Genomic DNA, 19,255 nt, shown 5'->3' with positions numbered 1-19,255 from the left:
TTTCCTTAATGGCGTCATAGAAATAATAATACTGTCCAAGTTAGTCACGTGGTTTATTTGCAGTTTCCTCTAGGAAAAATCTAAACTGGCAATATAGAGATCTAAAGACGGGTTCCTGTGACTCCTGCTCTGGAGACAACGTGTCTCACTTTTCATCACCGTCTTTTATGGTCAATAAATTACTTTGTTGTGCCTCCTGATCCTTGTATTTCATCTACAGCGAGGGTGGATTTATGGCACATCTGTAGAAATAAAGAAAGAAGGTATCCCACATCGTTTGATTTACATACTGAAGAGCAGAATTTATTTCATAAGGAGGAGGAGGAGGAATCGTTTTCCACAAGATGATACCACTCTTCATGTGCAGGTGATCTGCCTTCAAATGATCCCATTCCCAGTGCCCTCCCCTGACCTTGCCCTCCCCAAGATGGCGGCCATCTCATCCCACCTCCTTCGTTTACGTCACCACACGTACCTTGCCCTCTCCAAGATGGCGGACTTCTGCTCCCGCCTTGCCTCGCCCCACGGCCCTGATCTTGCCCTCTCCAAGATGGCGGCCATCTCATCCCACCTCCTTCGTTTACGTCACCACACGTACCTTGCCCTCTCCAAGATGGCGGGCCTCTACTCCCGCTTTGCCTCGCCCCACGGCCCTGATTTTGCCCTCTCCAAGATGGCGGTGCCTACTTTTTCGTCACCGTCGTGACGCCGCGTGCACCTCCTTGAAAGAAAACGACCTGTTTTACGGCAGCGCTACGACAGCGGCGGTTTGCGGCTGCTCTGGACATGGACCGCAGGAAGAAGCCGCTGGACGTGACGGCGGCCTCGGTGAGGTTCGGGGAGGGGGACTTTGGTTGGGTCCCGGGGCTCAGCTTGCGGTACAGAGGCGCCATTGTCCCTGGAGGGTTAAATGGACGCGTCCCTAAAAGTAATAATTCAGTGTGAAGGTTTCCTGGAGTTGGGACCCGGATCTGGGTCTTTGCCCTGCTTACTTTGTTGTCAGTGGGATGATGAGAGCGAGCAAGTCAGCATTTGGTTGGAGCACTGCACGCCCCCACCCCAGAGTGCATCTATGTTGGAAACCTTTGCACTGATTGTTGCAAAAAAACAGAAGAAACTAGTCTTCGCAAAAAACCCCCACAGTAGACAAAACAGCAAAGATGACAAAAATATAGAAAGGACACTACTAAAATATGAAGCTTAAAAATCTTTATTAATCATAAAAATATTGCAGGGTAAAAGAGAATAGGACTCGACACAGCTGTGTTTCGGCTGGTAAGACCTGCGTGAGGAGTCTTCTCACAATGCAGAGTCTCTTACTTAAGTATATACACCACATAATTCTAGTCGATGTATAGAACACCTTGTAGATAGGGTGTATCAAGAGCGTTTGTATTACTGAATCTCCAATTATCTATGTATAGAGCTTGTAAAACTCACATATCCTCGCAGCAATATGAAGTGAAGCTGCGCGAACTTGGCGTCTCGCATCTATAGGATCCTCCGTCAAGCAGTGTCACGATATGTGCAGCGACAGAGCTCTCAAAAGAGGTGCTAAAGGCTGTGGCTTCCTGCAGGCCAGGTGCCACCCTGTGCTGTCACTAGCTCTGCTGGAGTTACCTGGTCACCCTAAATGATGGGGAGGGGTAAAATGAACCAGGCCTGCTTTTACTCCATTGTATGCAGGGACATGTAGCGCAAAAGGGAAACATGAACATTTCTATACAGTACACGGAAAGGGTTAAAACGGAGACTAGCTCAGCTTCTGCCCTGTGCATGGAGCTGTATGGTTGGCCCATGTATAACTCAGAATGTTGAGTATTATTAGGAAAGGGATGGAAAACAAACACGAGGATGTTATAATGCCGTATCGCTCCATGGTGAGACCGCACCTCGAGTATTGTGTTTAGTTCTGGTTGCCGCACCTCAAAAAAGATATAAAGGAATTGGAGAAGGTACAGAGAGGGGCAATGAAAATGGTAAAAGGGATGGGAGGACTTCCCTATGAGGAAAGGCTAAGACGGTTAGGGCAAGAGGCGGCTGAGGGGTGATATGATAGAAGTCTACAAGATAATAAGTGGAATGGAGCGGACAGACGCGAAGCGTTTGTTTACACTTTTAACAATAATAGAACCAGGGGACATAAGATGAAGCTAGAATGTGGTAGTTTAAAAACAAATAGGAGAAAGTTTTTCTTTACTCAGCACGTAGTTAGACTCTGGAACTCGTTGCCGGAGAATGTAGTGACAGCAGTTGGCCTTGCTGAGTTTAAAGGGGGTTTGGACATATTCCTGAAGGAAAAGTCCATTGAACATTATTAATTTAAATTTTTGTTTTGTTTTGGGGTTTTTGCCGGGTTCTTGAGGCCTGGATTGGCCACTGTCAGAGACAGGATGCTGGACTTGATGGACCCTTGGTCTTTTCCCAGTATGGCGGTGCTTATGTTCAAGGCAAAACCTCAGTCTTTCTGAGCCCTCCTTTCATTTGATCATAAACAGAACAAACCAGGAAATGTATGGTAGGTAAGGCAATTCTGTTTATTGCAGGCTTTCTCAAACCTGACCTGGTAACCTCACAAAGAATATGCATAGTATAAATTAGGGTTTCCAGTATATGCAAATATTCACTAACCATGAGATCATTAGGGTAGGTTTGGGAAGCTTTGGCTTATTGTAACTCTTTTGGACTGCAGGGAGGGAAAATCAAAACTTTGTATGATGCTCAAGATCCCATATTTTAGAGACCTTTTCTGCCACCTGTAAGGATTTTTTAAACAATTCATATATACCAGGGGGTTTTGAATATCTGCATCTATGTTACCTGAATTCTAAAATGGAAGTAAGGGTCAAGGTGTAGATGATATGTACTCCTGAAATTTCCTTTAACTACCTTTAGTGCAAGGTTGTTAAGGGAATGATCTTCCTTTGAAAAATGTTGACCTCTGTAATACATTATGGCCTATCAATGAAGATTAGTACATGTTCAGTTTATGGCTTGTTTCTTTGATGTAGCATCCCTCTTTACATTTTTTTTTGCATTGGATCATGTACGCAACTTTCACAGAGAAGCGGGAATGTAACCCTTTCATTCTGAATGTCTTTCCCATGGAAACATAGAAACTAACAAAGATAAAGACCATACGGCAGTCTGTCCATCCACTCCAACTACTAATCTTTACTATCCCTTCCTCTCCCCCTCTGTTGACCCATACTTTTTTTTTTTTAATTCAGATATTGGTCTTGTCTCCATCACTTCCACTGGGGCACTGTTTCATGCATTCATATAATGTTATAGCTAGAAATGTATTTCTACAAAATTCAGAGGTGCTTTCCTGTGTGTAGACACAGAATACATTTGTGATATTTATTGTGTCATATAAAAATCTGAATTATACAGTTGGTAGATCTCAAGGCTGAACTTTACCGAAAGCAAGAAGAATTCAAAAAAGAAAAGCTTCAGAAAGACTCTGGAGTCTCCGTAAAGCTCAAGACAGCCAACAAGGTGAGACAAGCATGTTCCTGCAGTGTGTACCGTGCATCTTTTCAGAGTTTTAGAACTCAGTTTTCTTATTTTCTTATTTTTTAATACACTAAAAAACAATATAGTTGAGCAAAAAAAAATTATAGCATCTTAAAAGCTGAATCCATGATTTAAACTCAAAATAAGTTCTTTCATATCTGAGTGGTTTGGAGAAATATTCACAGGCAAAAGCTGTGCTAGAAAGGTGCTCTTATCTTTTGTGCATCTTGTTTGTCTGTGTTGCAATTCTTGATTAGATTATGGTGTGTGTTGCCGCCACCCCTCCCCCAAACACATCTGGCATCTCTTGTGAAGGCTCTGTGATCTAAAGCAGGGCTGTTAAACTCATTTTCAAGTTTGTACCATCAAAGCGGTTTAGAAAGATCCATAGTTGTAGAACTACAATATGCATAGGAAAGAGGGGGGAAAAAGGGGAGGGGAACGGGGGAAAATCAGAAGGAGGTAGGAGATAACAATAAATCTCAGCAGGCTAAGGCTCCCAAACTCTGCTCCGATATACAGCAGGAAACTTAGGGTAAAAACGCATAGAGGTCATTGAAAGAATGGGTTTTAAGAGCCGTCAAAGTCTGAATGTGATCGGATGGTATGGAGAGAAAGGGAGAGAATTCCAAAGCTTCGGACCAGAGACAGAAAACATAGTTTTCCTAAAACCAGTTAGGGGGCTTCATTGAGCGTAGGGATGCTAACGAGATGCTGTGTGGAGGAACAAAATTCCCGGGAGGGAGTGTATGGCAGAAAGTATTTGGAGAGAATGGGGGATTGGCCGGTAGTAATGATTTTATGAATCAAATAATGATCTTATACTGAATGTGTGTATGTATAGGTAGCTAGTGTTCCTGGTGTAAAAGGGGAGTGTTAGAAAGCCCTTTCCTAAAATGCTCAGTAAATGGAAAGTCGGGCATGTTAAATCCGTAGGTCATTATGTTACCCTGTTTCATTTGTAAATAGCAACTTTGTAAGGATTGTCTTTACCATCGTATAGAAACCTAATATCTGGAGCAAGCAAAATGCAGGCGTCACAGATAGGGCAGGCAAGGATGTGGAGCAGAAAATTGAAGAACAGAAGACGCTGGATCAGGCCAGGTAATCCCCAGATCTGGATAATCAGTTGGTAACATTTTTGTTGTTTTGGAAAACCTATCACATTTCTTGATAACTTTCAATGTATTGTACTTCAAGTGTCATCTTTCACTGCTGAGATGCAGGAAGTTCACTGAACTTGGAGAATGACTCATTCGGTCTGTCCCAGTATGGCTATTATGTTCTTATCTTGCTCTAGATTTCATTACAGTTAAGAAAATGAATAATATTTGTAATTTATGTTGTAGAAACTGCATATGATGCTGTTTTTCTGCTGTAGGCAAAAATTGGAAGAAAAAGCGCAGCTGTATGAGAAAATGACGAAAGGAGACTTTCCAGGTAAATGAATAAAAATTCTGTCAAAATTAAGAAGCAAAAGACTTAACCGGTTTATTCACACCCCACTGTCTTCAGTTTGTGCTCGTGGAGCATTCTTAATTGAATAAGGCCGCATGTATTAATTATGTGCCCTGACTCCTGCTGTCTTTGCTAAATAATGTTCCCTAGATGAGGAAACGGAGGAGCTGTACCTCGTGGATTTTACGCAGAAGATAATGGAGAAGCAGAAGGAGGTGCAGGCTTTGTGTGAGAGGGAAGCAGCGAGAAGGGCGGCAGAAAGGGAGGAGGCTGAAGAAGAAGAACTAGACATAGAAATTCCACCTCCACAGGACCCCAGTGAGGAATGGTGAGCAGCACTCTAAAACCAAAGCATCTGTCATTTATCAGCTGTGAGCTTTCTTGTCAGTGGTGGCTGAGACTCTTTGCTCTGTACTGCAGGGTAGATTATGTGGATTCTCTGGGTCGATCCAGGCGCTGTATGAGAAAGGATTTACCAGATCTGCAGAAACTAGAAAAAGACCTGTGGGGCAAAAGGTATTACTTTATGCATGAAGCCTGCTTTTGCAGCCTGTTTGTGACAGCTGCTGCTCCCATTGGTGGCTGTGTCCTTGGTTTGTTTCACAGGAATCCCTGTAGAAAGTTTGATTTTGAAGATCCCCTGCTTTTTGGTAACAGTGACAGCTGTAGATAGTTCTGTTGGTAGCTACCCACCCCTTGTCATTTCTGAAGCACTATATAGATACGCCCTTTCTCCAAGGGTGTTACAAAATCTAGTCAAGACAAAAGTGTCTTCAGGGATTTCATTTACTTTACAAGATTTGTAAGCCGCTCTTTACAAACTAAAATCAGGACAAGGCAGTTTACAACAAAGAAATATACAACAGTACAAATAAAACAAAAAGTAATCTCCCCTACCTTGGCAACAAATCTTCATCAAAAAATCTTGAAATATTAACCAAAATATTCATTTAAACAATTATCAATTTCTGCAGATGTATTTATTATAGAGAAGTGGTTAAGATTTAAATGTAGCCTAAAGAGAGGGCGGGGGAAGATTTGATGGGGTAATAAATGTTGGCATAAAAATTCACAAATGCTGTATGTTAGTTAGCAATTGTTGTATATTTAGATTGAGGCTGGATGGCCGTTACATGCAGAGCCTGTATGACAATGTTTGTGTTGCTGCAATGTCAATAAAAAACGTTTAAACATAAATGTAGCCTAAAAAGGTGAGTTTCTAGACTGAATTTCATCAGCCTCTTGTGTAATATCTATTTTATGGGCCTCGTCTTGTTTTCTTTCTGTAGTCTGGCTGCAGATGAAAAGACCTTAGTGTCTGAAGGCATTAAAAGAGAATTGCAGCGACAGCAGTGGGAAAAGGAGGAGGAAGAGGCTCTGAAGAGGCCTATAGGGCCAGTACATTATGAGGACATTCGAGAAAATGGTACTAAACTGCTTAACCTTGTTAGAAAAGAACATGGCATTAGCAGAAAGCTATTTTAGTTCAGTTTCCAAATCTGCCAGAGGTTTTTAGTGTGTAAAAATAAACCAGCAAATCTATTCCCATTCTCCTCTCCACCATCCTAGTGTTTCTTGGGGGTCTCACGGTGATGCTTTGTGAGCAAAGGAATTCACAGATTGAAGAAATGTAACCGAGGCTGACAGCCGTGACTTGAACATTCCTTCTGTGGGCTCAGGAGAAATGTGTAGACTTATGTTTAGAATAAACAGATTGTGGTGTGTGATAGAGCAAGGATTTTGTGCTGTTTCTTGTGTCCATCGACCTACGTCAGCTGGCGAGCACACGAGTTGGCCTCAGTAAGTTCCTGCCTAAGTTCTGGGGATATCAAAAAGTGGCATATGATCTGACATAGTATCTTCCTTCCATCAGTCAGCAAGTGATCTGACAGGTGTGGGCAGCAACTCGCGGCTGGTCTATTCATTCTCCGACCCTTTAGGAAGCTGCCATGATGTCTGCACTGATTCCAGCGGCAGGATCTCTTGAATTACACCTGCTGCATCTCCTGATGGTAGTCACAGGTGTGCTGTTGATTAGTTCCAGCATTGTGATGAAGTTTCTGTGTCGGGGGTCCTCTGTTTATCACTTCCTTTCTGTCCGATGGTTGTGACGGCACTATTCCAGGAAGCATATACAAACAGATGAGATTAGTTAGCTTATGGCCATACTGAACAGATGTGGTTTGTGTGAAAAACTGATGAACAAAGATGTATTGTGCTGGTTTGTTAGTATTGTTTTTTTCTGTTTGGCCCTTTCATAATAACTAGGGCTGCACATTTAATGTGTTTTTAACATGATTACCTCGTTAATAATTTAACGCGTTAATCGTGTTACATTCCCTGTTCTTTGCCTCACTACCTTTGCCTTTCTCTGTCTCTCCCTGTGTCCTCTTTTTTTCAGCTTTCTCCTTCTCTCTTTCGGCCTTGCTGCTGCCCTGCCTCCTCCCGCATGCAAAGTTACGCTCTGGTACCTCCCTTTCTCTCCTAGCTTGCCTTTACTCTCTGCAACACAGAGGAGGTGTTCAGCTCCAGATGCAAGCTGCTTCTCTTGAGCTGGGAGCCCCTCCCTCTGTAGTTCCCGCCTCCTCTGACAGAACTTCCTGTTTCCTATTGGCAGTACACTACAGAGGGGGAGGGCTCCTGGCTTCAGAGAAGCAGTGTGTGTCAGTGCTGCAGACTGTAAAGGCAAGCAGGGATGGTTGGAGAGAATCAGATGCCTAAGTGCAGGGGGAGAGGAGAGGTAGAGAAAGATCTTGGGACCCATGGGAGAAAACTGAGAGACTGTGGGGTGGGTGGAAGGGGGAAGGAGAGTGTGTGATACAGGGAGATGATGCCCATGGAGGGGAGGGATGGTGCCCTTGGAGGTAGGAAGGGGATGGACATAGGAGAGGAGAGGGGGAGAGAAGAAAGAAGAGAGTAAGTGGTGCCCTTGGAGGGGGGAAGGGGATAGCCATGGAGGGGGGAGAGGAGAGGGGAAGAGAAGAAAGGAGGTGGTGCCCATGGAGGGGAGGGGAGCAGAAGGGAAGAAAGAAGAGAAGATTGTGCCCATAGCAGGAGGGTAGAAGTGAGGAAATGGTGCCCATGGAGGGAAGGGGAAGGGAAGAGAATAGATGAAAACTAGACAGATTTCAGGAGAAAGAAAAATGGAAGAAATTTGAACTTGAAAGATGGATATAGGACAGGGAGTGAAGAAAGGGGGAGAGAAGAAATAGTGAATGGACAGGGGACCCTGGAAACAGAGTTCAGAGCACAGACAGAGGGAAGCATAACCAGAAGCAGGGAACAAGTGATTAGAAAATAAAATCACCAGACAGCAAAGGTAAGAAAAATGATTTTATTTTCAGTTTAGTAATTGAAATACGTCAGATTTGAGAATTTACATCTGCTGTCTATATTTTGCATTATACAGGAGGAAATGTGATGGGGACCCTTCATGGAATTAATCCTGCAATTACAATTTTTAATCAATGTACAGCCCTAATAATAACCATCACTGTTTAAATTTAAAAAGATGACTTTTTTTTGTGTGTGTGAGAGGGACTGCAGTGTAATATGCTGTAATACTGAAGGGATGCTTATTTCATTTCAGAGGCCAGGCAGCTTGGTGTTGGTTATTTTGCCTTCTCACGTGATCAGGAGCTTCGGGGGAAGCAAATGGAGACCCTGGAGATGCTGCGTGATCAGGTAATGTGATGCACTTAGTGGAGGTGCTTTGCTTCCAGTCCTGCTGTCACTTGGGCAGGTCAGACAGGGTGGAAGTTGATGCATAGTGTTGAGCAGCAGAATTATACCCTACTCGCTACTCATCCATGGGCTTTACTGAGAGGATTTTCCCCGGTTTGTACCTCTGTTGAATGTTGCCCAGTATGTCGTGGTTACTTAGGGTGATAAACACACTGAGGTATAAGGTTTGTCGTGCCTGTTCTGATGGTCTGAATTGCACCAGGTGTATGCAGCATCTTTTTCCTGGTTTGGGTGACAGGCCAGAGTCCCTTACTGAAGGGGCTGGAAGGGAATCCACTGGTAGCCTAGTAGTCCTTTCACATGTGCTGTTAATCTCCACTAGGCCTGGCTGGCTCATATACCCAGATCAAACAAACCAGCCAAATGAATTGTTGGTCTCTCTAATATGTCATATTTGTACAAAGACTGTGGACCAAAGAGTCAAACGGGAGAATCTGAAGGAAAAACGGAAAGCCATGCTGGAGGCAAGACTCTCGAAAGTCCGACAGAGAAAGATGAAAAGGCTGAAGGGGGAGGAAGCTGAGGAAGAAGGTGAAGCAGGAAGCACTGAAGGTAAGCGTGCGGCATTATACATTCCCTGTCGGACATTGGGGAGTGTTGCACAGCACCTGAGACACATTTAACATGTCCATAGTCCCCTTAGCTGGCTTTAGCTACAACCTAAACAGAGGAGTGTGTTATAGGCCCAAACCTCGCTGGGGTTCCAGCAAGATATCTGTTAATTTGTGCCTTCCGCTGGTTTGACTGCTTTTTGGGTTTGCTGTCCAAAAGTAAGGTGACTCCAGCACACGAACAGTTTCTCAGTATTGATAAGGTTGCTTGATTCAAGGCAGGTTATCTGTGACAGGGCTGTGGAGTCGAAGTCAGTAAAAATGTACTGACTCTAACTTCAAAATGAAAACTTGTTTCATAATAATATATGGTAAATTTATCATTTTACACTTTATCTATAGGGGTGAATTCTATGAGTGACTTCTAAAAATCAGTGCCAAAATGTTTACACCCTGAATGCTGTTCTGTAAAGGGTACGTGTCCTTATAGAATAGCGCTTAGGGCATAAACCGCGTGCTGGCAATTACGCCTGCAAAATGCTGGCGCCTAAATTAGGCGCAGTTCAGCCAAATTCTTAAGCGTGTAAAATTTTGAAACGCCCCCGAGCTGCGCACCCCCCCCCCCCAAAAAAAAATATATATATGCACATTAGAATTTACCTGCTGATAGTTGTAGAATATGATTTGAATAGAATATAAATCCTAATTAAGGCCAATAAACACCAATAAGTGGTTAGCCAATTACTGGTGCTAATTAGCTTATTAAGCAATTAAGTTGCATGCGCAAATCTGCTACACGTGCTGATTTGCGCATGCAACTTTAGTCACCATTTATTGAATCTGGGGGATGGTGTGGGTGTGTATTTATATATATTTATCCTGAATCTAAAGGAATATAATATATTTACCAGTATTTTAGGTCCAGAACAAAAAATGTAAAGCCCAAGAGTCGAAGGTTTGGTGTAGCGACTCCACAGCCCTGATCTGTGAACATTATTCCATTGCGCTTGGTGCTCATTGCAATACCACACTGAAGGCTAGAGTTTAACCCTTGAGTGTCAGGGTTACTTGATGTCGCAGACATCATTGTTCGGAAACCAAGGCTGCAGCTTTTTCTGTAGCAGGACCATTGACGTGAAATGTGCTTGCAGGTACTTTATGAATGTGTAGCAGCAAAGACGTTTTTGAAAACACATTTGTTTTGTTTGAGCATTTTATGCAATGTAGAGGCAAGTATTGTATTTTTAGATTGTGGAAGTGTTTGTTTTTTAATTATGTTTTTAGATTAATAGATACGTTGATTTGTTTTATGTTGTGTTTATTGTAGTCCACCTAGGTTATAGGTTGGCTCAAAGTTTTAAAATAAATAAACAAGCTTAGTCCTCCAGTATCGGTTCTGCTAATTAATAGGAATGAGCAGCCAACAAATGTTATGGATCCCCCCCCACCCCAGGTTTTGTTTCATTCCACAACAGATGTCTTCAAGAGTGTGCGTTATATGCAAAGAAGCTGTTTTGTTATTGAACAACATTTCATTGCAAACATCTGCCCATCCCTACTAATAAGCCAAGAAATGTTCTGATCAGGTTGCAGAAAATATTACAGTGTAATGTTTTAATTAACACAAATTTGCTTTGCACATGCTTCCATTAAAAGAATCCTCACCTGATTCAGGTAGATTCCACTTTGTTAGCTGGAAATCTTATTACAAATACTAATGTAAATTGTAGAGGAACTTCCAGCTGTAATGGAAATCTGTTTTTCTTTAATCCCAACAGAAAGCAAGGAAGATGATGTTGGACCAACACCAGCTGAACCAGAACCAGCACCCAGCACAGAGAAGGTGGAAGTAATTGTTCAAGAGAGAAAAGATTCTAAGCCAGGCGTACCCTATATCCGAGAGTGGGACCGAGGGAAAGGTAGGAGACTCTATTAAATATCAAACCAAAAAGTCCTCTGAGCCCCTTGATACATTTATTCAACATTTCAGCAGCCTACTCGCCCCGACACCAGGCCATTTGTAGCTGTGGTCTTTGTCCTGTGCATTTAAAGCAGTCTATTCAAGCCTAGGAAAGACCTTGCTTAGCACATGACTTCCCATATCGGCATCCGTAGTCATTCAGAAGAAAAAGAAAAGTGAAGGAGTTCAGGAACGGCTTTAGAAAGTTCCATTTTAAATTTAAAAAAAAACAACATAATTTTATGCAGCCCTCCATCCTGTGCGTGGAGACTGACTGAACATTGGTGAACTAGAGGGCAGTTCTCCATTGCAGGTTGCCCTGTAGTGCAGTAGAGTCGGTTCTGCCTCAAGCAGTACTTTCAGCTGTCTGCGAGAGCACAAGGCTGGAGTACTGTTTGTTTGTTTGTTTTTTAACTGTCCATGACACCCCCTCATTGTTTATAAGGGGAGGGAAAATGCTCACGTGGAGTGAAAGGTATTTTAAGTGAGAGGAAAAGATTACAAACGTACTCCAAATCTGTCTGCTATCAGCAGACTCAGCTTTTGATACCCCACTAGGTACAAACAAATACCTGTATGTAATATGTAAACAGCTTTGGTTGTATCATAGAAGGCAGGGTCTCAAGAATCAAATAAATATTAACATAATAAACAGACATCCCCAGCAGACATGAGGATGGTCCTACATTTGCATGGATAATTAGGTCTTTTGGGAAGATCTGATGTGGGAATCTGAAGGCTGAAGCAGGATTTGGTACAGTTGCTTTTCTTGGAGTATTTTTTTTACTGTTTCCCAAAGATACAGGTAGTAGATTGGTGGATATACGACTGATTTAATAACATCTACCCTGCTCTCACCTGTAAATTGCTCTTATGGGCTAAAAATAGAAATTGTCTTGGGAACCCAACCCCACTTCTTGCAGATTTTGCAGTTTCCTTCACTGGATGGAATCTTTTCTATTTTATTATTATTATCTGTGTGTTTTTTTTTATATATAAGTTTTATTCAGATCAGTGTTCAGTTCTCAATTTGTACCTTTACCTTGATTCTTTACCTTGATTAACAATGAGAAGAACATTACAAACATTATATCACAGAATAGCTTTCCAATAATCTACCCACCAAACCCCATCCTCAACACTGTCCTCTTCACCATCGTTGTCTTGTAGGAATATATCAAATACTTAATAATTAAATCGGTCCCAAAAACACACTCTTCCCAGCCTCCTGAACCTGAGGTATAACGGCTGCTTGGGGTGGCCCAGATGTCGTGCATTGCCGTGCGAGATTGGCCTTGATTCCTGGACCCATTCTCTGCAGAGACAATGTTCACAGCCTTTTGGAGGGAGAGACTCCCTGTTCCTGCACGCAGCAGTGCCTGTGCTTGGAGTTCAGGGTGCATGCTTACTGTCTTCAGAAAGGAGCTGTGGCTGACACGACTGGGTTACAGAAGCCAACACAAGGAACATTTCTTGGGTTGTACCAATTTAGTTCTATTTTCAAGTTTGAGTAACTAAGGGGGGGGCTTTTACCAAGCCGCAGTAGCGATTTTAGCGTGCGCTAATGATTATCACGCGCTAAACGTAGAGACGCCCATAGGAATATATGGGCATCTCTAGCGTTTATTGCGTGCTAATCAGCGTGCGTAAGAACACTACAGCGGCTTACTATAAGACCCCTTAAATTTTTATGTGAACTAGTTACCAATTTCTAGCACAACCCCCAACTTTTAGGGGAGGTGGCATGTGGTTGTCCATTTGTGCATCTCCTCTTGAAACATATTCAGCAAGAGTAGCCCTTACCAGGAGCCCGAGCGTCACCGATTCAGCCCTCGAGATTAGTAACCAGTAAGAAGAGGCTGATGTCTGTATTCTGCAATGGTCATTTATCCCTAACCTAGGACAGATAAAGCATCCATTTTTATTTGCATTTCTCTCTCACCAGACCACTGTGGTTTTCTAGACAAGTCACGGGGCTAATAAAATAGAAACAAAATAGCGCAGAAGTTAACGATATAATTGAAAAAAATGTAGTGATGACAGGGAGAGATTCCCTTTGAAGCTTGAAACCCAAAGGAACCGGAAGTAGCCTGCTGCCCCATAAAAGAAAGTTAATTTTTCATGGCGTTCTGGGTTTATTAATGCAGATTCCCTCTCTTTGACAGAATTTACTTTTGGCCGCTGGTCCAAGTCACATCCGGACCCCAGGGATGAACGAGAAGCTGAGTTTGCACCACCATCCAGTTATTTTGTGGGTCAAAAGAAAAGCAGCAATACGACAAGGAAGAGCTGGAACTGGTCCAAACCCTCTCAAAGCTCAGGCCAGTACCAGCAGAACCCACTTACAGATGCCCTCCATGGTTCCCCACAGCAAGAGCAGGAACCAGCTCACCAGAACCTTGATGATCTGTTGTCCTATTACAGACAAGTGACTTGAGTGTTTTCACAGAATCCCTGTCCAGGTCTTCTTTCAATGCAGTGAAGCTATGATGACCAGAAAGCCGGCAGTACCTTATGTTCCCAACTTCTGTCTTCACCTCAGCCCTTAAGGTAGAGCCATCTCTGAAGTATCTCTGACACATTTTGTGTGAATTAAAATCCTCTTTCTGATGGCACTTTTTATGTCTTGCTTTGGATAGAGGTTATTTTATTATCTGTGATTCCATTAGGTCTACGGTGCAGGACAGTGATCCGTTCACACATCATATCATCACAACAGCAGAAGGGAACTAGAGGTTGTGGCAAGAGAGGTGAATGACTCCTGGATCCCCTCAATCATTATAATCTGTGATCACTACTCACAATGTCCTTGTGTTTTCACACTGATCCTCCTTCGTACTCCTTCCCAGTCTTCTGTTCATCAGTTGTACTGGATGACGAGAGTGTGGAAACATTTCTGTTCTACGATTTGTGTCCAAAAGCTGGCAGAACCCAAGCTGCGCTGGAAGGTGTATTCATTACGTGTAATGCATCGGGAGGACATAGGACCATCTCTGAGTTTTGCAAAGTAATAGGTCCTCTCCCAGTTCACTCATCTAGAAGGTGGTTCTGGCAAAATAGGAGCCCACTAGATGGCAGCACATGGCCAGAAGTACTCCTAGATGATCCAAACAGTAGCTTTGTTTATCAGTCTGCCTTGCTTATTGTTCTATAAATAAAATATGTTGGTGGAAATGCATAATATTTATTGCCTGCAAAATCTGATGTTTGAGTGAGATGGTCAGAGCTGCAGTTATCCTGAGGGTGGGTTCTTTCAAGTGTTAACAGGCATTTAATGGTTGCTAGAGCAGAGCAGCGGAAGCACGTTCTCCCAGTGCAGGCAGAAAGACAGAGGCCCTGCCCGAGGAGAGACAACAAGAAATGACCCAGCATTCATGCATTTCTGCCTCATCCTGCCTGGCAACCACAGATGCCTTGTGGCACAGAGAATGCCAGCTTCAGTTCCTCAGCTGCCCTTGGTTGAAACACACCATGGTGTGTGTACACTCCAGGCACTGAAATAAATATTCCAGCATCTAGTGATCTGTCTGTTAACCCCCGAGCTGCTACCCTTATTTGCAATTCTGCCACAGCTTATGTTACTCTGGATACTGCAGACTTGGATAAATTCCAGATTTTGGACACCAGAAAGTTAAACTATACCGTTCCTGTGTAAACTGGTAAGCGTTGGTAAACTTAGCACTGGGAACTGCGTCACAATTTGGTATGTGGGTGCGTGTTTCATATAGAATAGCACTGGATAGATCTTATTTCTTGGTCTGGCTTGCAGTATTGCTATGTGTTCTCTAGATGGCGCTATCCTTCCAAGATGAAATGCCTCTTAGTTACTGTCTGGCATCGTATTTGTGGGATTAGATTGATGGTAATTATTCCCATGTTATAGATTTCGGTATTGGACGCAGCACTTTCATCTTGTTGAGTGCTTGTTCTCGTGTGCCCTCTGTGTCTGCGTTCTTTGTTTTCAGGGTTTGTGTAATTGGTTACAATTAATTTGCAACCTCATTTTATCCGAGCCTTTGGTGTCCTGTAACGGAAGCTGTTTTCCTGCTGAGGTTTGGGTAGCAGGATCCTGCAGCATGCAAATGCAGAGAACCAGACTGCCACCTTCTCGCTGTCTGCTCTGAATCTGAGCTGCCCTTTCTTAGGGCCACAACCATAAGGAAGTGGGCACTGTGGTAAAAGATCTGCAGAATTTTGTGTGTGTGTGGTGGGGGGGGGGGGGGGGGGTTGTTACACTTCTTTCTTCAGCAGATTTATAAGCAATTGTGATCATGTTCTAGGTTGTCTGTTCTCAAAGAAGAACAAATACTGATCATACTAGACTCCGATAGGGCAGGATGGGGCAAGTTGTAACTATCAGATGGAACAAATCAGAAAAAAATTGCACAACTGTGGCATGGCTTTTTTAAAGCCAAACTATGCACAGCTTCTCCTATCCAGGCTGTTACTGAATTACCTGAGTCACGACCTGACGCTTTTTTACCCTGCTCTTCTAAAACACACAGTGTGCTTTCATGCTGGGACTTAGCATTAGAACATAGGAAAAGCCATGCGGGGTTTAGCCAGGTTCCATTGAGCCCAGCCTCCTGTCTCTGCCAGGGAACAGTCTATGTCACAAAAAAACCCTGCAAATCCCTGCAGTTAGCTTAGCACTGTTTAAAAAAAGGGTTGGATAATTTCCTAAAAGAAAAGTCCATAAAGCTGTTATTAGGATGGACTTGGGAAAATCCACTGCTTCTTTCTAGGATAAGCAGCATAAAATCTATTTTACTTAGGATCTTGCTAGGTACTTGTGACCTGGATTGGCCACTGTTGGGAACAAGATACTGGGCTTGATAGACCTTCGTTCTATCCCATTTATGGCAGTGCTTATGTGTAGAGGGTTGACTTCAGAGAGGGCTAAAAGGTGTCCTCGCTGTGGAAGCTAATGAAACCCCTCAGGGAAATGCTTTTCTTACCATGGTCTTTCTGCAGAAGGCAGGGGAACTTCAGCCTGCAGCCACCATTGTTGCAGAAGTTTCTTTTTGCTGCCTCCAGCTGCAGACACCGTTTCTTCTCCTTCCTTCGAGTGAAAGCAGGGGGGTGGCAGCCATTTTGGATTCTGCAGAAGCTCAGGGAGAGTTGAGTGATCAGTGCCTGAAGTTTTATCAGCTCAGTTGAGGGATCTTCAGGGACTGCAGTTGCAGAGTTGGATACCTTAGTTTGAGTGTTCCACAGATGGATTGGAATATTTCACAATATGAATGTTATGTATTTTATTTTTATTGATTTATTTTGTTTGTTATTGTTTTTTTTATTTTAATTCTGTGATTGGTTTGATGCTTTTGTGTACTTGATTGTATTTTGTTCATTTTATTAATCCTGTGAACTGCTTTGATGCATTTTTGTGTAATGTGGTATATCAAGTCAATAAATCAAATCAAAAAGGCTAGGGCAGTCAGTAAGAGAAATGGAATTAAGGGGTCAAGGACCACAAGGTGACTGGGAAGTACAGTCAGTAGTGTTGGTGGGACCCTCGGTCAGAGAGGTGCTTTTACTACTACTACTTATCATTTCTAAAGCGCTACTAGACGTACGCAGTGCTGTACACTTGAACATGAAGAGACAGTCCCTGCCCGACAGAGCTTATAATCTAAGTAGGCCAGACAAACAGGACTAACAAGAGATAAGGGAATATTAAAGTGAGGGTGATAAAATAAGGGTTCTGAACAAGTGAATAAGGGTTAGGAGTTAAAAGCTGCATCAAAAAGGTGGGCTTTTAGCTTAGATTTGAAGACGGCCAGAGAAGGAGCTTGACGTACCAGCTCAGGAAGTCTATTCCAGGCATATGGTGCAGCAAGATAAAAGGAACAGAGTCTGGAGTTAGCAGTGGAGGAGAAGGGTGCAGGTAAGAGAGATTTACCCAGTGAATGGAGTTCCTGGGGAGGAATGTAGGGAGAGATGAGAGTGGAGAGGTACTGAGGAGCTGCAGAGTGAATGCACTTATAGGTCAATAAGAGGAGTTTGAACTGTATGCGGAAATGGATAGGAAGCCAGTGAAGTGACTTGAGGAGAGGGCTAATATGAGCATAACGACACTGGCAGAATATTAGTCGTGCAGCAGAATTTTGAACAGGTTGAAGAGGAGAGAGATGGCTACGTGGGAGACCTGTGAGAAGCAAGTTGCAATAGTCTAAGCAAGAGGTGATAAGAGTGTGGATGAGGGTTCTGGTAGTGTGCTCAAAAAGGAAAGGGCGAATTTTGCTGATATTATAGAGAAAGAAACGACAGGTTTTAGCAGTCTGCTGAATATGTGCAGAGAAGGAGAGGGAGGAGTCGAAAATGACCCCAAGGTTACGGGCTGATGAGACAGGAAGGATGAGATTGTTATCCACAGAAATAGAGAATGGGGAGGAGGAGAGGTTGGTTTAAGGGGAAAGATGAGAAGCTAAGTCTTGGTCATGTTTAGTTTCAGATGGCGCTGAGACATCCAGGCAGAAATGTCAGACAGGCAGGCTGATACTTTGGCCTGGATTTCGGCTGAGATTTCTGGTGTGGAGAGGTAGATCTGGGAGTCATCAGCGTAAAGATGATACTGAAAACCATGGGATGAGATCAGAGTACGAAGGGAAGAAGTATAGATGGAGAAAAGAAGAGGTCCCAGGACGGATCCCTGAGGTACACCAACTGACAGTGGGGTAAAAGTGGAGGAGGATCCACCAGAGTATACACTAAAGGTACGCTGGGAGAGATAAGAAGAAAACCAGGAAAGAACAGAGCCCTGAAATCCAAGTGAGGACAGCGTATCAAGGAGTAGGCTGTGATCAACAGTGTCAAATGCAGCAGGTAGATCGAGAAGGATGAGGATAGAATAGAGACCTTTGGATCTGGCCAGAAACAGATCATTGGAGACTTTAGCAAGCGCTGTTTCAGTTGAATGAAGGGGGCGAAAGCCAGATTGAAGTGGATCAAGAATAGCTTGAGATGAAAGAAAGTCAAGGCAACGGCAGTGAACAGCACGTTCAAGTATCTTGGATAGGAAAGGGAGGAGGGAGATGGGGCAATAGTTGGAAGGACAGGTAGGGTCCAATGAAGGTTTTTTAAGGAGTGGTGTGACTACGGCATGTTTGAAGGCATCAGGAACAGTCGCAGTGGACAGTGAAAGATTGAGGATATGACAGATAAAAGGGATGACTGTAGAAGAGATAGTGTTAAGTAGATGGGTGGGAATAGGATCAGAGGAACAGGTAGTTAGTTTTGAGGAGGAAAGAAGATGTGTAGTTTCCTCTTCAGTGATTTCAGAAAAGGAGGCAGGGGTTGGAGGGTTGAGAGAATGGACTAAGGGAAGGAGAGGTGGAGGTGACCTGGTTGAGAATTCAAGTTTAATCTTGTGAACCTTATGATGAAAGAACTCAGCCAGAGTCTGGGGGAGAAAGTGAAGGGGGGGATGGAGGTGAAGGCACTTTGAGGAGAGAGTTCAGTGTGGCAAAGAGACGTCGAGGGTTTGAGCCAAGAGAATTTGTCAACTGGATGTAATAGTCCTGTTTGGCAAGTAAAAGAGCAGACTGGAAGGAGGTCAGAAAGAATTTGAAATGTATGAAGTCAGCATGGGCACGGGATTTCAGCCAAAGGCGTTCGGCAGAGCGGGCACAGGAACGTAGGTAGTGGATTCTAGAGGTCAGTCAAGGCTGGGGTTTGGTACGTTTTACAGAACGGGGAATGGGAGGACCGAGAGTATCCAGAGCAGAGGAGAGAATAGTATTATAGGAAGAGAGAGCCTTATTGACAGACTTTGATAACATAGTGGTAGAGAGGAGATTTGAAACATTGGAGGACAGAGTAGAAGGGTCAGTATCCTGAAGATTCCTAAATGTATTGGTTAAGATTGGACGGGACTGGGGAGGAGGGTGTTTAAGTGTGAAAGTTATCAGATGATGGTCAGAGAGGGGAAGTGTTGAGGCACAGAAACTGGAGAGTGAGCAGTTTGAGAAGAGGATAAGATCAAGACAGTGGCCATTCTGGTGAGTGGGGGCAGTGGAGCACA

At 43.4% G+C, this 19,255-nt stretch overlaps 1 protein-coding gene across 3 annotated transcripts; it reads left to right on the top strand.

The window, feature by feature from the left end:
- Positions 1-729: 729 nt before the first annotated feature.
- On the top strand, positions 730-15,887 carry CCDC174 (coiled-coil domain containing 174). Of its 3 annotated transcripts, none has more exons than XM_030206948.1 (11): positions 730-828; positions 3,397-3,501; positions 4,523-4,623; positions 4,901-4,959; positions 5,128-5,305; positions 5,398-5,493; positions 6,267-6,403; positions 8,567-8,661; positions 9,126-9,273; positions 11,051-11,191; positions 13,398-15,886. In XM_030206948.1, exons 1-11 carry the CDS (start codon positions 787-789, stop codon positions 13,667-13,669), a joined length of 1,374 nt encoding a protein of 457 aa, XP_030062808.1. In that variant the 5' UTR covers positions 730-786; the 3' UTR covers positions 13,670-15,886. The 3 variants fall into 3 exon arrangements, with proteins under 3 accessions (XP_030062808.1, XP_030062807.1, XP_030062809.1); XM_030206947.1 differs by having other exon boundaries at positions 11,048-11,191; XM_030206949.1 differs by lacking the exon at positions 730-828 and adding an exon at positions 2,378-2,518 and having other exon boundaries at positions 11,048-11,191; positions 13,398-15,887.
- The last annotated feature ends 3,368 nt before the right edge of the window (positions 15,888-19,255 follow it).

Source organism: Microcaecilia unicolor, chromosome 6 (genome assembly GCF_901765095.1).
Source record: "Microcaecilia unicolor chromosome 6, aMicUni1.1, whole genome shotgun sequence".
NCBI lineage: Eukaryota > Metazoa > Chordata > Amphibia > Gymnophiona > Siphonopidae > Microcaecilia > Microcaecilia unicolor.
The sequence above is the reverse complement of the archived record's forward strand: the minus strand, read 5'-3'. Positions and strand labels throughout refer to the sequence as shown.